Genomic DNA, 21892 nt, shown 5'->3' with positions numbered 1-21892 from the left:
CTGCCCTGGGTAGGAGGAGGAGTGTTTAATGATCCATGGGTGTAAATTGGGGTAATATCTTTAAAATCACTGCATTTAAGCAAGTGTAAAAGCCATTTCAGATGAGATGAGAAACAGATCTAAGAGCTCCCCAATGATCATTTCTCAGGCATGCCTCAGGCTTCAGTTCCCTGAAGATGTGTGATAAAAGGCACGTGAATATGCATAATTGTTCTCTGAGCCCTTGCCTAAACCGAGACTCAGAACTACTGTCAAGCCTGAAATCCCAGAACATTTGTTTCTTCTGTCATTGAGGGACTGAGGGACTTGCTTCAGTCACAGGCAGCAGTTTCTCTCTGTTATGGTGGTCTGCGTGCTTCCTTACTGCAAGATGCAGCTGCACATTTGGTCTTTAAGGGAACCTTTGTACAGAAAGACCCCAGATATGCAGCCTGATGCCGAGCCTGTAAATCTATCCCTGTATGTATAGGTATTTTTAGCATGTTGATCCCTGATGTGAGTGCCTAAAGTTGAGGTACAAGAGTCTGTTGTTTCATTTTGCATAGCGCTTTGCATACAAACTGAATCACAGATCACCTCAATGTGGGACCACCTTCACACCAGTCTCTTTAAGGATCCAAGAAAAGTGATAGCCTTTGGTTTCCTATCCAGATTCCACTTTTGTCTACTTTTATCCTTCCCTCTGTTATGTAGGAGATGGTGATCATCATCTCCTTTTGTATCTTGTTGGTAGGGTTGCAGAGACACTTGAAGGAGTTTCCTCTCCTGCCCCAGCAGTTGGTAACGGGGGACAGCCCATGTCCATGGACAGTGGCCCTTCTCTGACCACCCCTCACTCGTGGCTCCTCCTGAGTTTGGTGGGTCTGTGCAGTGAAACTGCACAAATTCAGTGGCTGTGTTGATGACACTTTGGGTCTCGCAGGATTAAATACAAGTTGTTGTAATGATATGGTGAGTAAATTAAAGCATGGGGTTAAAATTTGAGTTTGTATAGCACTTAGCATAATGGGGCCTGGCATCACCACGGCCTAAAGGCAGTTTCACCCTATAAATGTTTCTAAGTCCAATAATCCTCATTAAATATGTTTTTAATGCCCAGGGGCTGTTAAAAAGGTAATGCCACTAATCAGTGTGAGACTGTTCACCCACAAAACACTTTCTGGGTGCACATCATCACTAGGAGCTGCTTTGCTGCCCTGTTCTCTCTCCACTGATTTAGAGGAACAAAGTGCTGATAAAGCAATGCTTCTGGTTGGGCTCAGCACCTCCTGATCTGGTGTAAAGTCTTGAGACATTAAGGAAACCAAGGGAGCTATGCAGGCTTATTAATACCCAAGGAAGTTCTCTTGGTTTGCTTATGGCCTGAAGGTTTTCCAGAGACTGTAGAGCTCTCTGCTCCATCGGGAGCATCCAGGCAATCTTGAAAGTGGCTAAGGGTGGCTGTCACAAGGCTGGGAACAATTTTCTGCTGTTTCTGACGGGGTGCACCTGGCTGTAGGATCTCAGTTTAGCTCCAGAAATCTACTGGTTAATAGCATTTCACTTTAGTCTGGTGATACTTTTTATACCTTTACCATTTGTTTTTTCTCTGTATCATTTTTTTTGCACTAGGCTGATATTGGTAAGTCGATTGCACTGTTGTCCCTCTCCTGCCAGCCTGGCATAGACGGGTCATCTCTAGGGACCTGCAGGCTGGGGAGCACTGTAGAGAGGCTGTTGATAGCCCACTCACTCTGTTGTTCAGTGCTTGGGTTTCCAGCTCTGCACAAGGGAGGACTTAAAAGAGGAAGAGAAACTTTGTCTTAGCATTTGTAACGGGAAGCTTTTCTATCACCTTAATGTAGTTAAACTTCTTTTTAACAAAAACTGTCAAAGCTGGACTTCTCAGAGCAGTGAGCCAGGCAATAGAGCAGATGCAGGAGACAAAGTTATGCCTGGAAAACTATTCCCCCTTCTCAGACTTCGCTGTAGTCAGATCTGCAGAACGTTTGACCGCACTGACACCTGGCGGCTGCTGCGAGTTGGAGACACATTTAAAATGGATTTCTTACTCCTCGTAGCTCCGGGTATTTGTTTGCTGTGACTTGCCTAGGACAGTCAGCTGTGCTGTTCACGAGGGGCTGCTGGACTCGCCTGTGAGTGGAGGGAATCGCACCAGATGTGTGAGGAATGGTTTGTGTGAGGACATCCCTGTCTACAAAGCAACAAGATTCCCTGGAGTCACCGGTCTAGAGGCACTGGGTAGCAATACAGGTTCTCAGCTTCATCTCCCTGATTTTTGCTCCACTTGCCCCCTCTCTTTTTGGGGAGCACAGCCAGAAAACAGATGCTGTGGCTTGAAATGGTGGCGGTTCTTCAGAGAGAGTATCAGGTGCTGGTGTGAGGAGCTCTGTGCCCCGGGGAGCACCGGCGATGGCGGCGGCTGGATGCATGGCCAAGATCAGAGTGGGATGGTGGCCAGAGGTGGTGTGGGATGGCCAAGCTGCAGATGACTCCGAGGTGTTGTCTGGATGTTTAGAACAGCATCTATGATGTGGAGCCCAACACGTGCTAGGACTTTGCATTGTGGAGACCACCTTGTGGAATGTAGGATGTAAAGAAACAATGAGAAGCAACCTGGTAACTGTGCTGTGGAGTATGTAATGCAGAGTGAGAGTATAGGTCAAAATAATACCTTAACCTTAAGGATCCCTCTGGCCAAAGGATGCAGTGTGAAATGGAGCTACATTATCGTATGGATTATTGCAGTATGACCTTAGAGAATCCTACTGCAGCCACTGCTGTCACCAGCTCATCTGTTCCTGTCTCCCAAGAGCTTCCTGGGCTCATCATGGCAAACAGCCAGGCTCCCCAGCTGCTCTTCTCCACAGCTTCATTCCTGTTGGACTTAAACTGTCTGCAAGCCTTGGCCACTGCTTGGGATTGCTGCGGGACAACACTTAGAAACGCCTGCGTCTGGCCCTGGAAGCAACAGGGTTGTGGTTTTGTTTTCTTTGCAATAAAATGCACCTCTTCGGTGTCTGAACACTGAGCTGAGCTGAGTCCTGTGCTTGGTTGCATCTGCCTGAATTCATGGTGGCTGCATCTGTGTGGTGCTGGCCAGGGCCTCTCTGCTGGGCTGAGGGGAAGGGCCAGCCCCACGCTCCCTGCTCCCATGGCCGCAGGTCCTTGCAGCAGCCCTGAGCCATGCCAGCCACCCGGGCTGGGGCACAGGGAGGTGACGATCCTAGCCCCCTGGGCCACAGGACCTCCCAGGGCCCCTGTTCCCTTGCTCGGGGGGCTAGGCGCTGGGGAGCAGAGCCCGGGAGGCACGCGTGAGGGCCAGTGCTGGAGTGCGATGGGGACACACGTGGCACACGCAACTGCACCATGAGTTCCAGACTCCTCCTCCCTCCCAGCTCCTGGAGCAAGCCCCTCCCTGAGGTGTGGTGCAGGGCAGGCCCCAGCTCCTTTCCCGCGTGTCCCCGAGCCCCGGCCCGTCCCGCTCCACGCGTATCCCGCAGCGGCCGGGCCCCGCTGGCGGGCCGGGCGGCACTTGCTCCTCCAGCCCGCCAGGCGGCGCTGCGGCGGCGGGGCTGGGCCGGCCGGGCGGCGGCCGCTCTGTCCCGGCGCCCCGCCCGCCGCCGTGTTTACATCCGCCGGCGCTTCCGTCCCGCTCCGCTGCGCTGCCTTGCCCCGGCCCGGCCCGGTCCCTGCGGCTGCCCTCCGCTCCCCGCGTCAATGCGCTGCCGCCGCCCCGCGGCCTGCCCCGGCCATGGACACCAGCGACCTGTTCACCAGCTGCAAGAAGGGGGACGTGAGCCGCGTCCGGTGAGGCGGGGCGGGGCGGGGAGCGGAGCGGTTCAGCCGCTGCCATTAACCGCTGCGGACAGCCGCAGGGAGCGGGGCCGGGCCGGGGCTGGCCGTGCAGGGCTGCCGGACCATCCTCGGTCGTGTTTGCCCTTCTCCGAGCCACTGAACCGGCCGCTTCGCGCGGCCTCGGGTCTGGGGCAGCTACGGTGCCGAGAGGTACCTGGTGTCTGAAAAGGAGCGTTTATCTCTTTATGGGCAAACCTGCCTTTCCCCCAGGGAACGGGGCGTTCGCGGAGTGTTTGTAGTGTTCTTTGGGTTGGATGGGGTTTACCTGTTTTCCCGAAGTTCAGGTGTCTGCACATCAGACGATTCTTGCTTCACTGATGTGATTACTGTCAGTGGCAAGTGCCCTTCCAAAAGTCTCTTCAGCTGCGGCTTCTTTAGCGTAGGAAAAAGCATTTGCATTGGTGTGAAACAAGGGCTAGGGGCAGATATTGAGACACCTTATGTTGCAGACTGGGGCAGTATCCCTGAGAAGTACCAGGCTGCTAAATTTCAGGTCAAGTCTTGCTCATACTAAAGCACTGTGGCTTAGCTGTAGTGATGACAGATCAGGGGGCAGATGGGCTTGTTGTCTGCATGGCGAATGAAGATTGTGATGCAAAGACTCTGTGTTCAAAACAAACTCTTCTGCTGCATCTCATGGTTTGAATCTGAGGCTGTTCATCACCATTTGATTCTTCCAATTCCCAACATGTGGCTCTTCTCAGATAATCAGAAGAAGCCTCTCTGTTTCAAAGTGCTCGCTAATGAAGGATAAATAGGCAGACAGAGGAGGTCTAGGGAACATTACTATTGTTTAGATTCATTTGTTGTAAGCAGTGAGTTGTAGATTTACTATAGAAGGAGAAGCTCTGCGGGTGGCCTTGCAGAGGTTTAAGGTGGCTAGAAATGATAGTGGAGAAATCATTGGTCTGAGAATACTGTCAAAGCAGAGGAGACAAATTGAACACATAGAACTGAGCAGAACTGAACTGAGTAGAAAGGAGCTGTGTTACTTGGGATTTTGACTGTTGTCAGAGGAACCTGAAGTTAGAGACGGGAAAGCTGGAGGGATTGATGTGGTAAATGAGGAAAAGAAAAAGACTTGAGAATCTTTGTGAAGGCTGAGATGGATTTTTACATGTGGCTTGGAGAGATGGTTGCTGCAGTAGTTGGAGACTGCCTAAAACAAGAGCCAGGCTGTGTTGGAGACTCATGTGCAAGGCAAAGCCTGGCTTCTAGGTGTCCAAAGAGAGAGCATTGGCAGCATTTGAAATAGCCTAAATGAGCAGGACAGGGAAGTGGCAGGAATTAAGAGCAGCCTGGAGTGACAGTGATGTTGTTACTTGTGGCAAGGGAAGCCACAAGCAGAATGAGAGTCCAGCCTTGGCCTTGTAAACTTGGCCACTTACTTGTAAGCATCCAGGCTGTGAGTATTGTTGGAGGATGTGGAGGTATTGCTAAAGTGCTCAGATTCTTTTATGATGGCTGCCCTGTTAGGGGTCAGCAGGAGGTGGGTTTGATGCTCCTCTTGCCTCACACACACCACATAAGAGTGAAGAAAGCTGCCACACCATGCTGCAGAATGCCATTCTGTGGGCTGAGAACATGATTGATGCCCGTTCAGCCGTAGCTGACAGCTCCCAAGTAGAACCCAAGATCCTGTCATACCTTTGGAAGTTACCCTATAAACTCAAAGTCACATCTTTTGAGAGAGGGGAGTGTGACTGAGTAAGTAGCTGTGTGAAGTTATAACTTTGCTCTCCCTTTTCTTCCAGATACCTTCTTGAACAGCGAGATGTGGAAATTAATGTCCGTGATAAGTGGGACAGCACACCTCTGTGAGTCCTGCAGCCTGAGGCGCTGGCTGGGTGGGAGGGGAGTGCCTTCAGAGCTCTCGTGCTCTCTCTGCCCCAGCAGCTAGGAGCACTGTTACAAAATGTCCCCTGTTCTGCTTTTTGGGAGAGGTGGCTGTATGTTTCTGCTTCTCTGTGGGTGCTGTTCTAAATATGTCTGTGTCTCCTCATCTGACTGATACTTGCTGGAGTAGTTCTCAGAGGCTGGGCAATTCTGTAACCGAATTACCTGGATTAAGCAGACTGATTTTGGCCTGAACAAGCTTTCCCCACCACTCTAAGTCTATGGCATTCTAAAATGTATTTTCAGGTGAAAACTTGGCAAAATGCAAAGTGACTGTGAAATCACAGTCTGTCTGACAAGGCTGTGAACGTGTGGTAGGTAGCGAGGAATCCCCATGCTGGTGCTGAGGAGGATAGTGCGAGCTTTTTACCTCCCTGCTTACCGAGTCCAAAGTGCATTTAGACATTTGCAGTGTATTTAGATTACAGAATAACTTCACAAAGTAACAGTAGACTAACAGTTGCCTGCTGCAATGCACATCACAGAACTCTCGTAGCTTGTAGGGCAGTTCGAGGCCCCTGCGGAAGAGAATTGTGAAGGGCTTAGACTGTGAAAGGGAAAACAAAACTCATGGTAAGTAGGGTTTTGAGGGGTGGATTTGCTATGTGTCCAGAGTGTGGGTGCTCTGCCCTTGTTATCACAGCGTGTTGCAGTCAGACTGACGTCAGGAGGAGCACAGAGTGTTTCTGAGAAGTCAGTGGGATTGCTGAGTGCCCATGAAATGCACTCCATTAAAGTGAGGATGGATTTGGCAGCTGGTTGTTTAGCAGAAACTGCTGAACCAGACTGGGACCTTGAGATCTCCTTGCAGGACAGCAGTGCCCAGGAGTGCTGGGAACAGATCCTGCTAAGTCTGTTGCTGGGGACTTCTATGCCATTTGGTAGCAATTCCTCACTCCTGTGAGAAGTCATCCTCGAGTTTTATCAGGGATGGCTCATTGCTGAGGTCTGTGTGCTGTGGTGTGCCCAAATACTGCATTTTACTTCCTACTATGTCTCTGATTTTCTTTCTTTTGTTATTGTCAGGTATTATGCTTGCCTCTGTGGACATGAGGAGCTTGTACGCTATCTTCTAGCCAATGGTGAGCAAAAGTATCTTGTTTATGGGTGCAGTATCTGTCTCCATACTGGTCTGTAGGGATTGTATATCCTTCTAGCTGTCTCCTGTGGAAACTTCTCCTGTTACAACCAACCATCTGATCAGTAATCTTAGGCTGCAGTGGGAGCTCTGGACACAATTTCGTGGTCCCTTTTGTAGGCTGTTTGCTACAGGAGCTTTCTGTGATGACTTTCTGTGATGAGGCAGCATGACTTCATGAAATCACAGCTGATTTTGCAAGCGTGTGTTGCTGTTGGGATTATGCTGATGTAAGAATTGTGCTTATCTGAAGAACTACCTGTGTAGAAGTTTTTTGTACGCTTCTCGTAGCCTTGCTTTGTGAACAGATCTTAAAAGTGAAATGCAAGGGCTTTACCTAACCTCAAAGAAAGCAAGACAAATTCTTCAGGCAAAGTGCCTGCCCATTTGGTTCCCAGCACCCAGATTGCCTTAGGTAGCAATAAGGCTCTGTGTTCTGGCAGAGGAATGCGAATATAGAGTTATCCCAAAAGATTGTCTCTTCCACTGCATTCAGAGCATCTTAATCAACCTCATGTAGTTCTGAAATACGAAATGCAAATGTCCTCCACATTTCTAGCAGAGTCTAACCTAAAAAGACATCTTTTGCCTTCTGGAAGACAAAAGTGCTTTTTAGGAGGAGCTGTCCAATAAGTGATTGTACTCTTTGTACAGTGAAATTCTTCTTCCTAGAACACTGCTGGAGCCGTGCTGAGAGGCTTATTACCAGGATGAGTTCAAATGAGTCACGCCTTGTGCAGCTGTGGGATAATGGCTGTAGGCTATACACGTGTAAGGGGAGCCTAGTTTTTGTAAATACGCTCAGTAGCACAGGAGATCAGAGTGAAACGTGTCACCAGCTAAAAGTCACACTCATTTATTGACTGTTCGGGGACACTTGAGAAAGATTTAACTCTGACTGCTGGCGTGTGCCTGGAATCATTCTGCAGGAGCCAAGTGTGAGGCAAACACTTTTGATGGGGAACGTTGCTTGTATGGAGCTCTGAGTGATGCCATCCGACGGCTGCTGAAGGAGTACAAGCAAATCACAGCCAAGTGCATGAAGAGAGATTACTACGATGTCTTCCTCCAGCGGTAAGCAGATGAGGCAGCCCGTGTACAATGCACTGTCATTCTTCTTTAGCCATTAACCTGGATATTCAAGCTCTCTGTTAAGGGCAGGTTTGAAGGGCGACTGATCAGTGCTGTATCTCGTTTGTGGGCATGTAGAGCTCCCTAATACACATCCTTTGTGCCCCAAGGGATGACTTCCAGTTACGTGTGCGTTTTTAAAATACAGCCTCCAGTGACAGGTACAGACTTCAGAGGCAACAGAAAGCTGGTCTTTGTAATGCAGAAGCATGAGACTGTTACCTGTGATAAACTTAAATCAGATCACTAAAACCACATTGGGGATTTAGAAAAATATGTCAATTACATTTCAGGACTGTAATGTGATAGCCCCTAAGCTAAGGTTTCCAGCAGTGACAGTAGGTATCTCATTTTTGAGACAGAGCACCTTAAGAAGCCTCAAACTGACTTAGAGGGACAGTGCCCAGTTCTTTCTTTTTGTTCATTAAATTGTGTTTGTTTTAAGATGTTTCTACCAAGTCCTGTACTCTTAGCCTAGAGGAATAGTGCCAGTCTTTTCTTCTTGCAGTTTTTTACCCTGATAGCTCTGATGTTATTATATAGACTTGTTCTCGTTTGTGGTCGGATTTTTTTCTTCTCATTAGACTGTCTTTTTAAAAAAATAACAAGCCCAAAATTGGAGAGCAAGTAAGTCCTAGAAAGATCTGGCAATCTTCCTGTTGCTACAGAGTCCCAGTTTCTGAAGCTTTGGGGAAAGAGGGAAGAAAGGAAACTCATTTATCTGAGTAAAATCAGATTTTGCCTTTCAGGGAAGGAGAATTTTACAGGGTGATTTATCACTCCTCTAATGAGTCTGACTTGGATGATGGAGGGTTGAGCACATGTGAAAACAGAATATGTTGCTTTCTGCTTCTCATTCTAAGCAGACCTTGCTTTTAAAATTGAAACAAAGGGCATCTGTAGGGAACAAGAAATAAACGCTTAACTACTGCTGTTTTGTTTTGGGCAAGACGCTAGTAGGAAAGATTCTAGTGGCAGGAGATTGATTGGCATTCAAAACTCTGCTCTAACATATTCTCCTTGTGTGGCTCCACACCTTTCTGTGCACAAGCCCTGCTCTCTAGAAGGTGTATGTTTTAAAGAATGAGACTATAGACATGCAAATATAAACAAAGCTTCCTTTTTGATGTGGTAATTGCCTGCATTTCATGCCTGTAACATTCTTCCTCCTTCTGAGGTTGAGTGACATCAAGTCCTCCTATATTTGCTGCATGGTTGAAGTGTGCACACCAACAGTGCCCAGAGAGCAGGGAAGTTGTACTTTATTTTGTAGTGGGGTAATTCTTTTTGAAGGTGTGTGCTTCTATAGGGCTTTTTGTCATCTGACAATGTAAAAGCAGGGTTAAGGTTAAGAGATGTGTTTGGTGACAACTAGTTCCTCTTTAAAATCCATTCCTTGTGTTCAGATGTTTGAGGCAGGAAGGTTCCATTCTCCAACCTCTCTCTTTCACTAATTAAACCATTTTGAGTCATTGTAGGGAGTGAGAGATCCCAGTCCAGTATGTGAAGTACCAGCCCTCCTGATGGCCTTCTCACCTGGCAGGATGAGACTGCCATGTATTTGTTTACTTAGACCTAATCATACCATGTCTCTCACTAGCTTTATACTCCATTCTTTCCTTTCTCATTCTGCAATGCATTTGCCCTCTCTTTGTTCTTTACAGATTGCTGGAACAGGGATACCAAAGTGACATTGTTTTCATCGTTCATGGCAAATCCTTCTGTGCCCACCGCTGCATTCTCAGCGCTCGCAGCGCCTACTTTGCAGAAATGTTTGAGACCAAATGGAAGGGGAAGAACATGATAGTGTTGAAGCATCCATTGGTGAGCAAAGCTGTGCTTACAGCTCTTTCTTTTTCTGTTTCAACTGTGTGAGAAAAGTGAATAGAAAGGACAGTTTGAGGGTTAACTTTCACAGTCAATAGCTACTGGAACTCGGAACAAGCCTAGTCCAGGAGACTGGCTTGTGGAGGCACTTTAAGCAATAAAATAGCATCTTGCTCAGGTAACAAAAGGCTGTAGACTGTGTAGTTCCCCTTTGTTCCCTCAGTCATGGGCTCAAACATGTCATAATTAATCACAGTAGCAGGTAGCTGTTACCATCTGCCAGCTGCGTCACGACTCCTCTGTGGGATGAGTTGAGTCTGCGTAATTCCTGGTGGACAGGTGGTCTGTAGTGAAGACATCACCTCCATAATTGGCACTAATTGAGTCCCTTTTGTTGCCTTTGTAGCAAGAACTAAATAGGCCGTAAGTGCACTCTGTCCATTAATCATCAATACTCTGGCATATGTTTCTATAGCTTGATTGTGGCTGTGCAAAACCTCTCATGACAAGCATACTAATAGTTTCTTAGGACATTACTTAATGTCTCTCTTTTCTCTTTGTACAAGAACACATCTTTCCTCTCAGATTAAGAAGAGTTGGAAACGTTTATGACCAGTGAAAGACTGGATTTTACAGAGCCTGTATTACAGCTGTGCCTTTGGAGCACCTCTGTTAGTCAGGTTCTGTCCCCCATGGCACATGGGTTAGTATCAGTTGATGAAGAGCTGTGTAAGCCAGGTGGATTGGCAGCATGAGTTACACAAGGAACAAGGAAATTGGGTGCAATGTGTGAGCTGCTATTTCAGTGAGATTTGGGTTTATTTTTCGTTTGTTCTGGCTCACGTTTGTACCCAGGCAAGTTTCAGGCTTCTTATTCAAGTTCCTGGGGATTCTAAAAGTAACTTTCTCATGTTCTATTTTAGATTAATCCAGCAGCCTTTGGTGCTCTTCTGCAGTATCTCTACACAGGTAAATGACTTACTGTTTGATGTCTGTATGTGTGGCTGGTGGGCAGCTGTCTGTGCGTCTGCCATAGCAGTGTTTGTGTGGCACAGGCTTGCACACAGACGTGTTTAGGTAGGTGAGTCGCCAACACATCCTCTCTGCTGGCAGAAGGGGAGAGTGTGAGCAATCCTCAGCTCTTCCAAGTTGTTCATACCTTTTGCCAGTTGTTAGCCTGCCAATAACTGTATAGTCATGCTGAGTGCTCAACTACTTCAGGCCAGGAGGTGGTGCCAGAAAGTAAGTTTATCATCATAGCATCATTGAATGGTGGGGGTTGGAAGGGACCTCTAAAGATCATCTACTCCAACCCCCAACTTCATCTTTAAAGCTCTCCTTCACCAGTCCAGTGTTTTCAGAAATGTTCCTTGCCCCGTTTTCCCTGATGGTAAAATATTCTGGGATGACAGCTTGTGAGCCTAAAGTGTTTTCTTACTCAAACCCAGGTAGCCAGTGATGGCAGTCATGAATGCTGTTGTTTGAGCTGCTATGTTTTATCTTCTGAGGGAATTAGACATCTTTTGCTCTTCAATTAAGTAGTTCAGGTAGACACTGAAAAGTGGAAATGTGAATTAGATGCCAAACTGAGATTCATTGAAGTGGTGGGGCACCAAGTCTGAGCTCCTTAGATTGAGTTGTAGCCAGATGTGAAAAATGAGGCAATGTGTCTAATTACTGAATTTCTCTGCCATCAAGTCTTTGGTTCTTAATTTTTATCACCCAAGTAGTATGGGTTGAAAGAGCTGTCTGTGTCTCTTCGTGGCAGGTCGTCTTGATATCGACGTGGAATATGTAAGTGATTGCAAGAGGTTGGCTAAGCAGTGTCGGATGCAGGACCTCATAGATGATTTGGAGACCAAATGTAAAAAAGTCTATGAATTTGGTAAGCATTTTACTTGCTGCTGTCTCTGCTGTGTCTGGGTGCCCTTATGGGGAGAAAGACAGAAATGTGGTGATGAATGTTTCATGGTGCCCTTGGGGCTTCCAGAAAATGATTCTGTTGTGGAATTCCCACGTCCACATGATAGTTTTCAGTCCTGGGCTCTCTGTAGGGCAGCTGTGGCTGTTTCTGCCATGTGCATGTTTATCATTTGTATTTAATATTTTCATTATAGTAGAGCAGCCATGGCAGCAGGAGTTTGCTGTGGCTGCCAGGCATTCATTGGAGCTCTGTGGGGTTTGTTGGGGGGTGCCTTTTCAGCAGAGAGCTTGTTTAAATCCCTGGAGAGATAAAATGTTAATTAATATTAATTACAAGTCCTTTTCTGACCCAAAGTAGAGTGTTTGATAATGGTCTCAAAGTGGATTCAGAGAGATAACATTTTTTTCAAAGCAGAGAAGTATTTATGAAATCATAGGTGTATCTATAACACATGTGCCAAACCTTAACTGATTCAGTCTTCTATTTAAGGCCTTTTTTTTTTAATCTAAAGAATTAAAGATCTAATCATGAGATCAGCTTATGGTATAAAAGCCAACAGTGGGAGTTTACCGTTCATCTCCTTAGCTCAAGCTAAAGAAGAGGAGTCAAACAGCACAAGAAGGGCAAAGCATTATTAATTAAATCATTAAGTCAAAAAAAAAGATTAACAAAACTTTCAGGCTGCAAACATCTGATTCTCACTTAATACTCTGAGTTAACTCCTTTATTTTAGTTAAGAGAAGACAATCTGGTCTGTAGCTTTTAAGTCAATAGCATCTTCTTTCTTAATCTAAAAGGTAAGGTTGTAGCTGTTCTACCTTTCCCTTTTGAGTGATGAGTTCTCATTATTCAGCCTCCTGAAGTTGCAGAGTTTAACAGATACAGATAATACTTCTGGGTCAAGAACTTCCTCATCTGCAAATCATGTGGAAGATATTACCATGTCTGTGTCTCCCCTTAGGCATGTGCAGTTGTTTGGTGGTGGTGGAGTACAAGGTTACCATGGTACAGCTGTTCTCATGTAGACCAGGCTGCAAGTCGTTATGGAAGCTGTATCTTACCTCAGCTGTGTAAACACAAATGTAAACATCCAGCTGAAGAAAGTAAAAATATGTTTCTTGGTTTCTTGCTACAAATAGTGTAAGGTACCAAATTATCTTGTGGCATCTTTTGATATCAAAGTCATCCAGTGAGATGCTGGAGATGGTTTTTTGTCCTCCTTTTTTTATTTGTTTGCCTTTAATCTTTTTGCTCCCAGTGGAGAAAAATGGAGGTGACCATTCCACCTTAATGGGTCAGATGAAAATCTCATGTTAGATTGTGGGAGGAAAATAAGGTGGATAGCTTGCTAACTCTCTGAAGCCATTGCATAGTATGTCATTGGCAACTAAAGGATGATGAGGTCCAGTGATTAAATTTGTGAACTGCAAAAATAGCTGACTTCTTGGTGGGGAAATGGAAACGGATGAAGTAACATTTCAGGTTGGTTGGGAATTTCAGATACAAGCTCCACTTGGAAATGTAATACAAACCTCCTGGATGGCACTGGACAAATCATTTAATTTCTCTGTTCTTGGGAAAGAACAGATGTTTTTAATTTCTAAGGCCTAACAGAAGATGTAATCAATGTGTGATGTAAAGTGCTGATGGAAGTACTAAGCTTGATTTTTATTTCTGTCAGGTTGGATTCAAATGAATAGACAGAACTAGTGATAGATCTGTTAAAAGTTTGTTTCTCATATTGTGTCTTATGTGGAAGCCAGGAAAACTCAATTCTCCAGAAAGCAGGGCATATAAGAATTATAGAAGTTAGAAACTGGGAAAGATCTTAGATCAGATCATGTCTGGCACTTGACAAAGCATTACTGTTTCTCGTAGCGCATTGGGAATCTCTGCTTGTTCAAAGTGCTTTCCTGTGGCATAGACATCTGATTCTGCCCTGCAGAGCAGGGTCATGCCTTGCATCTGTGTTACAAAGTTGAAACATGCTTAATAAATCAACAGGCACTCAAGCCTGTGCAGCTCCAGCAGATAATTGCAGTCTCTGCAATCTCATTATGGAGAGTTAATCAGCATTTCAAAAGTACTTAGTATCTTGGCATGCATAGACAGTAGTTTTGGAAACCCTTGAAGAGGATGACCTGGTGCCTTCTGTTGCACCTGAGATAGGCTTCAGTGTGAATGCTTGCATATATTTTACTTGCATGTAGCCACATGTATATTGTGGCTATAACAAGAAAAATCTGTCACAGTGTTTGGAGTAGCTCAGACAGGGTTTGTCCAGATTAAACCATAATCCTTCCTTCAAAATTGGGAGTATTTGAAAAGAAATGTTCTGCAATAATTTCTACAAGTTTCAGGGCAAAAAGATTGAGAAAGATTTGTGGTGCTTGCCTTCATAGCAGAGGCACTGGATGTACAGAATCCATGATTGTATCTAGTTGTGGCAATAGAAGGAAGAGATATAAGGCAGGTATTTCAATGTGGCATCATTTTGGAAAGGTTTGGGAGCTTGCTGGGGGGTTTTGGCTCTTTTTTTTGTGCTGCCTTGGCTCAGTTAAAACAAAAGACTACAAACACGTATTGAGCAGTAAACCAAAGGCAAGTGATGAATGGGTAGTGATGTTCAGTGCTATACAGCTAGGCTAGACTGGGAAGGAAGACAAAATCCTCCATTTTCAATCATAGTTGGGTTATTCCCTCCAACTTCTTGCATTATGTTACTCTTTTCAGAAAACCTTTTGTTTCTACTTCTTGCAAGGTGATGGTCCCTGCTGCTTGCATGCAGCCAATAGCTTATTCCTGTTCTGTGACTTTGATTTTATTTATTGTTTCTGTTAGAGAGTTTCTTGTGATGCCAAGTGCTGTGCTCTTGGGTTTGAGACATGCAGTAACTGAAGTGTCTCGTGATAGATTTGCTTCTCAGATAAATCACTGCTCTTCCATGTTGCTGTAGAAGTGTGCAGACACTTTGTAGATCCCAAGAGAAGAACTCTTCCCTTTACTATTGCTTCAAACTTGCTGGGTCCATTACTGCTTACAGACCCTGACTGGTTTAGTGACAGTTACAATAGATGCTATGCAGATGATTTTCTCTACTGTAAAGAATTTCTAATCGCACAGTGAGAAGTTTCCTTCTCTCATGCTGTAAGTGGAGAAGGCTTTTTGAGAAAATGCTCTCATTTGTGTCAGTGCCTTCTCTTGGCCTATTCACCCTGGAAGTCATTTATCTGAGGGTAGCATTTAGTGCTTAATAAAGCAGCCTGTCTCCTTGCTGGTGTAGCTTCTTGTGTAGCAAGGATGGTGCCTAACTGTCTTGTATTGGTAGCTTATCCTTCCCTTTCCAGTATCTTTCTGGGATGTGCAGCCTGTTTGGGGTACGGTACAGTGGAGGCATATCTGAAGGGTGCAGCAGTAAGGTGGAGGAGGGGGTGGAGTTACTAGTTTTGTGGCACATCATCATCTCTTGCTTCGCCCACGGCCCAACAGAGTCATCTGACGGAGCTTGTGTAATGCTGAGCAAAATGTCAGGAAGAATGAGGTCTCCAGGAGGTGTGATTCACCTGTGAGGGCTTTTCATGCACTGAATCATTCCTATCAGAAATTCTTCTGAATGCTTCAGCATGGGGCTGCTTCACTCTTTTGTCCCTGAGACTTAACTCTGCATCTCTGTGGCTCCCAATGGCCTCTCAACCCTTCCTTACCACGTTGTTGCATTTTCTAGTAATGTTCAATGTTTTTTCACATATTCCCTATATACAAGGGACTCTTTCCTCACCCCAAAGTGTGCTGAGCTGAAAACAAACCTGAGGTAGTGTACTGTGGTAGGGCAGTGCCCAGAGGGGGAAAAGGCTGTGCAGCAGTAGCACAATACCTGGGCATAGTTTGGACTGCTGCACATTTGAAATTAGGGGAATTTCTCTTCAATGAGCTTCACAGCAGTTTTGGTCATAGCAAGACCACAAAAGTGTGATTGTGTGTTTTGCTTCTGCTTTATTAGGCTGTTTAATTGTGTAGGTTGGTAGGGCAACACAGGAAGACACACTAGATTTGAAAAAGGGAAATGATGTTGCTGTCTCTGTAAGGTTTATATGATCTGTTTGGTGGTAGTGATGCTTGTTTAATGTTTGCAAAGGACACAGGCACACTCAGGAGCCCAAGTGTTTTGGGGATCTACAGATAAGAGTAGAGGACAGACTCAGATGCACAGAACTTTTATTACCCAAACAAGAATAAATCCCTTTGTTCCTTGGAGTGAAGTTGGGATGGCATAGCTGAAATGGCATCTTTGAGAGCACCTGACAGAGCAGAGAGACATGGAAACAGCTTGATTTCAACTAAATACTCCCTGGCATGGGCTTCACCTTAGGTGATGCTGTCAGTGGTAGGGGTAGTCAGCTGGGGAAGGCATCATATGATCCCCTACAGGCATCAGGGGCAGCCTGATTTACCATCCTCAGCCATACCTGATGTCAAGGACTGCAGAAAACTAGTTGGGCTTGAAATATGCCTGTGGCAACTTTGTGGCTGCTACAGTTCATATCCCAGCACAAGGAATTGAGTGAAGGTTTGAGAAGAGCCAGAAATACATGCATCTTTCCAGCCCTGCTCACCAGCTGTACTGAGGGGTGCTGTACACCTGTTTACATGGAAGAACCCCATGTATTTTGCAGTAAAAGCTAAACAGCAGTAACACTGATTTTTTTCCTGTAGTGTCTTTCTTTTCTGTAAATGGAAGAGGATGTTTCTAGAGGAATTTAGGCATCTCTACTCTTTTTTTTTTCTTTTTTCTTTTTTTTTTTTTGCTTCTTCCAGTCTCTTCCAAGCCAGGGACCTGTGTGAAAGTGCTGACGATTGAGCCCACAGGTAACTGCCAGCTGCAGGAAGACCTGGCCCTTCTAGCAGACTGCGCCCTGCCAGCCAGACTGCGGGTAGGGAGCATTTACACTACTACTGGTCTCTGCAGGGCTGTGATGTGTGTTCAGTTGCCTTCTCTCCATCTGAGTTTAGTGTGTGCTTGCCTGTGCTTCAAATGCTGAAAGCCTTTTATTGTTTGGAAATGCTGTAAAACTGTTTCATGAGACTGTCAGTGCTGGTCCTTTTGGTTGGGCTTTTCCTCCAGCAGGGAGCATGATAAACAAAACCCTTGCCATCTGCTTGCTGGGGATTTCCCCATTGATTACAGTGGCACAAGAGTTGGCCTTCAGCTCTTTTTCTTTCTCTCTGGTATCCTTCTTGAGTATCAGAAATGCTTTATCAGCAGTCATTGGTACCTGAAGGACATGTAGATGGAAGATGGCTTGCTGGTCTTGCTTGCTAGAAACTGACACCCTGCAGTGGAGAGGTGTTTCAAACCCTGAAAATATTTCCAGCAGAAGTGTGGGTCCCTCTGAAGCAAATCTAACTTGACTGGCAAGAGATTTGGTTTTCATAATTACATCTTATTGACCCTTAGAAATAGCCCACAGATCATGGGTTGATGATCACTGTGTTAAGATACCATCGGTATTATTGGTTAGGTTCACCTATGTGGACCTTTGCTTCCAGTTGCAGGAGAGCAGGATAAATATTTTGGTGGTCTTCATTCTCCCATGTCTGTTTTGTTTTTTTTTTTTAATGTCAGCAGATTCACTTTTCTCTTATACTTGACCTTTTTTTTCCTCTTTCTCATACCAACCACCAAATTTAATAACACAGACTCAATTTAGGTACCTGCTGTGCCCAGGGGTTTTATGACTGAGTGATGTTTTAAAACAAAATTTATTGCCTTTTTTCTTTTTGTCTCTTGTTGAGTAGACCTGCCTAGTGCCGAAAGTGTGTGTGTATATACTTGGTAGAGGGAGTTTTTCTCCATTTACCAATGCAAAAATCTTTGCTGTGTAACCTACCTTTCCTGAATAATTGTATTTATTTGTGCCTTTCAATAAGCTTTCTGTATGTTTACAGGCTTTAAAGGGAGGTGATACTATAAGTAAGCCTCAGATTTACCTCCCCAAGAATTAAAAAAAGGATTGTGGTCCCCAAAACAGTGAGATTTACATAAATTTTAGGTCACTTTACAAATAAAAGGAATTCTTTCTGTTTGATTGCTTGTTCCCAGACCTCGATGGCATGCTCCTGTCAGGTTAAGCTTTGCTCTGCAAGGGTTAGAAACACTTCACCTTTAATTCTTTCATGCAGAACAGGAGCTGGAAGGAAAACATGAAACTTGGAATAATATAATCATCTGACAGCACTGTGAGTGCTCTGAGCTGTGGTTTTCCTGCAGTGTTCATAAATGAGAATGAAGGCAGATAGAACAGCATTAGACAACTTATGGCAGTAACAGTGAACAGGGCATTGGCACATGCCTCTTCTCTAGAGAGTTTTATGCCATGCACAAACATGGGCACTTTGTTTATGCCTCAAGTTCTAATTCTCTCTAGGTCTTTTTTGGAAATTTTTTTCTCCTTAACTTACAAAGAATCTATGAGCAAAGGTCCTCGTCCTGCAGCCATCTCATCCTAATGTTTGCAAATTGTCATATTCTGTGAGTTGGGGAACAGAGGGATCAGACATCCTCATTCTTAGAGTTTGATGCCATCCAAGGAATAGCATACAAACTATGGAACCTAAAATGTCAGGGACAACTGAGTGGCCACGTACAAACATCCATGTTCTTGAGGGAAACATACTTTTTCCAGTCTATGCAAAACAAAACAGGTGTTTGGCTTCTGGATAAAAGCAGCGTTTCCAGAATTTGGCAAGAGATGTTTGGAGCTGCTGCATATCATATAATGCTGTGTTACACAAAAGGGGGATGTGTACAACTTTCTGTTTCACTGCAAACAAGTAATTTGCATGTAATGTCTTTGATACTTGAATGATGCAGAAAACTCTGTGCATCCCAATTTCATAGTTCAGTAATGTTACAGGACTAAACCAATAATCAACATTTGTTATCCAATCACAGATCGTTATTAGTTTTAGTGAGAGCTAGCTATTTTTTGAACTCTTACATGTGTTTATAATCTTGGTGTCTTGTTTCTCATTCCTATGTATCCTTGAAAGCCTTTTCTCTTGCACTGTTTGTTTTTCAAGGTATGGGTTTTGTCTCTGTTTTGAACCAGTAAGGGCTAATTCTTTTTCTGACCACAACAGCTGTTTTGTCTTTTTGTTGCAATAAAGTTTAGCACTGACAGACTTAAGTAAAACACCATCAAAAGCCAGGCAGCTGTCAAAAACCATGTGGCTTTCTACTGTCTGTCTGCCAAGCTCTTCTTCTCCTGTCTGCCAGGTGACCTCTGAGTTAGAGACGCCAGGGCTTCCAGTATTTGAGACAGTAGGAACATCATTTCCTTGTAGCTGGTTTTTTGTCACTTTTTAGCAGAAATTTTATTTTTCACACCAAGATAAAGTCAGACTTAAAAGGATCAGTTTGCCATGAACCAAATACTATTCTGTCCATGTGTATTGCCATTTGGTTTGGCTGCAAAAGAAGTAACCATTTCTCACTTTTGGGGTAAAGCTAAATCTTGTGATGTTTAGTAAGAACAGTTTGAAACAAGTAGATATGTTCCATCTTATCTCCATACCACTGTAGAGTGGTTGTCCATGGCAATTATTCCCGTGCTTTGCTTTCCCCATTTGGCAGAGGCAGATTAACTGAACTATTTACAACATGCTTCCCATTGGGTTTTGGATTTTCTTTTTGAGTGGGGGGTTATGGTGGTAATGGGAGGTGGTGGGGTTTTTTTTTTTATTCAATCCACTTGCATCTGTTTATGGGCTGTTAATCTTTTCTTGGATCACTAACCCCTGTATTTGTGTTGTAATTTAGTTACAATTTTCTTGCTGAGATAATCTGGCCAAGGTACAAATTGCTGCCACTGATTTGTTTTATGGTTTTTTTACCCTCCAGCAACATTTCTATTTAAGCACTAATAGCAAATTCATAACAGCAAAGACTTGGTCCTCCACATATGACAGCTGGAGGATCCTGTGAACATTCAAGCAGGGCTTATGCTATAGAGATGTTGAGAATAGGTCTGTATGGTGAACGAGTTATTGTGAATGTGTTTGCACCTTGTAGGCCAGACTGTTTAGTGCGTCCTGGGCAACATACTTTGGCAGCTATGCTGGATAAAGGTATGCTAAGGAGGTTGCCTGGATTGGGAGTGGGAGAGGGAGAAATAAGCCAGTTTTCTGCCAGGAGACACTGAAAGGGAGATTAAACTCCTCAAGTGTGACAAGGGAGGAGAGCAGAAGCAGTAGAGATTTAAAAGGGGAGTAAAAGGGAAAATTCTGCAAAGCCACTTCATGCTGAATAGGAGAGACAAAGACATGAACCTGCTTTTGTAGCAGGAATTGGAAATGACCTTGTAAACCTGAGCATCAGAGCGGGGAGCAGACAAGGCTAGAAGCAGGAAACTGAGCACAGAGTAGTTTGTAATTCAGGAGACAAACACAGCTCCTATGTCCATTCCAGAGGGATGGATTGTTGTTAAAGATTTACCTTTGGGCAGCAAATGGGAAGCAAAGAAGTGATGTGTGTAGGAGATGTGGAGTCTGTCTCAATTAAAACTCTAGTGCTACAAAGAATGGCATCTTACCATTTTCTAGGTTTGTTGTACCAGTAATGTGCCTGCAAAACTGTAACCTAGAAAGTCATGTCATAATTTTTAGGGCAGGACATGGAAGCTGTGGGCATAGAGTAGGGCTGGCAGCAAGGGAACAGAGCAGGCAGTTGGATCATGACTACTGGCATTGCAGTGAGATGCCGCAGGGAGTGTGGCTACAGATCCCCAGACTGTGGTTTATCTGTTGCCTTGAAACAGGAGACACAGGTAACTCCAAAATAGCAGCCTGGGAAATCTACAGATGGGGCAATCTCATCTCTTCAGTGCTGGAGGTGCCCTTTGTGTTACAGCTGTATCAAATGAAGGTAATAGATCAGGTGGGGAGCATTCCTTGAATTGCTGCATCTCTTCTGGGAGAGGAATTCTCTGATGGGGAAGGACTCATAGGAAAGGGAGAGGCAGCATTATGGTGACAGCCATGTGCACACTTTGAATGCCACTGGGCTTGCTCTCCTGTGATTCGAAATCAGAAGCTGCCAAATGTTGCTGTGGACAGACAAAGAGCTTGGCAAATGGGTCCAGATTGCCATGTTCAGTAGTGGTGTGAGCTTTTGCCAGCTTGGTGCTTTGCCACATCCAAGAACCTGCTTTGTGAGAGAAATCTCAGTGCATGTGAGCCGAGCCTGGCTGAGGGCACCAGCCCAGCATGTTGCAGGCTGTGTTTTTGTTTGGTTTTGGGAGACATCTGGCTCTTCACTAAAGCTGAAAGTCAATTGCTTTCAGTTAGGATGGAGGCAGGCATGTTGGAAGTGGTGCTTAGGTAGTCTGTGACTGGGAGATTGATTTCACAGTGCTTTTCCAGATATAAACTTGGGATGTAACTTTCCTGGATGAGAGACATCAGTAATAAGCTCCTCAGCCTAGGCAGCTCAGGGACTCATGTTTGGAAAGCAAGAACCAGGGGAAACTTTTGTTTCCCGAGATTGTCTTGGTTACATGATACCTGACTGTGGATATAATAGTTTTTTATACAATTGAATTATTCCACCTAAGATGAAAATATTTGGAAGTGTCATTTTAAAATAGCATAAGGCCAACAGCTTGTGTGCTGTCTTTGCTGGTGTGTGGGACTGGGAGGAGGTGTATTGATGTTAAAATAATTCACCAGAGTATTAATACAACACTGCCTTTGGCTGCAAATCAAACTGGAAATTTAAAATGTGCTTTAGAAATCTCTGCTTGTTCAAATGAGACAGTAATTGTAGCCAAACCATTTCAAGCTAGGTGTATATCTATATGTAATCTATATATTACTATATCTATCTGTGCATCTACACAGCAAAGGGCTAGTCCTAAGCTCTACCATGCTTCTGATACCCGCTACATGAAGTAAACTTTGCCTCCAGTGGGTTATCTGTCTTGTTAGGTGAAACACAGACACTTTTCAGAGGTGTCAGGGAGTTTCCCTAAGGGAGGCAGCTGTAACTTGTACGAGAAATATCTTTATCAGGAGTGCAAGGGCTTCAGTTCCTCACACTGAAATCTGTGTTCAGAACATCT

General features: G+C 44.7%; 1 protein-coding gene across 1 annotated transcript in view; it reads left to right on the top strand.

The window, feature by feature from the left end:
* Window positions 1–3633: 3633 nt before the first annotated feature.
* Window positions 3634–21892, top strand: part of ABTB1 (ankyrin repeat and BTB domain containing 1) — a 28377-nt gene continuing 10118 nt past the window's right edge. Inside the window, exons 1-8 of the mRNA XM_062008290.1 lie at window positions 3634–3810; window positions 5613–5675; window positions 6781–6836; window positions 7822–7966; window positions 9688–9847; window positions 10774–10819; window positions 11619–11735; window positions 16590–16705. Coding sequence (XP_061864274.1) covers window positions 3755–3810; window positions 5613–5675; window positions 6781–6836; window positions 7822–7966; window positions 9688–9847; window positions 10774–10819; window positions 11619–11735; window positions 16590–16705 — 759 coding nt within the window. The 5' untranslated portion in view covers window positions 3634–3754. The remainder of the gene's footprint in view (window positions 3811–5612; window positions 5676–6780; window positions 6837–7821; window positions 7967–9687; window positions 9848–10773; window positions 10820–11618; window positions 11736–16589; window positions 16706–21892) is intronic.

The sequence above is a fragment of the Colius striatus genome, chromosome 15 (assembly GCF_028858725.1).
Source record: "Colius striatus isolate bColStr4 chromosome 15, bColStr4.1.hap1, whole genome shotgun sequence".
NCBI lineage: Eukaryota > Metazoa > Chordata > Aves > Coliiformes > Coliidae > Colius > Colius striatus.
Note: the sequence above shows the minus strand (reverse complement) of the source record. Positions and strands in the feature narration are given on the sequence as shown.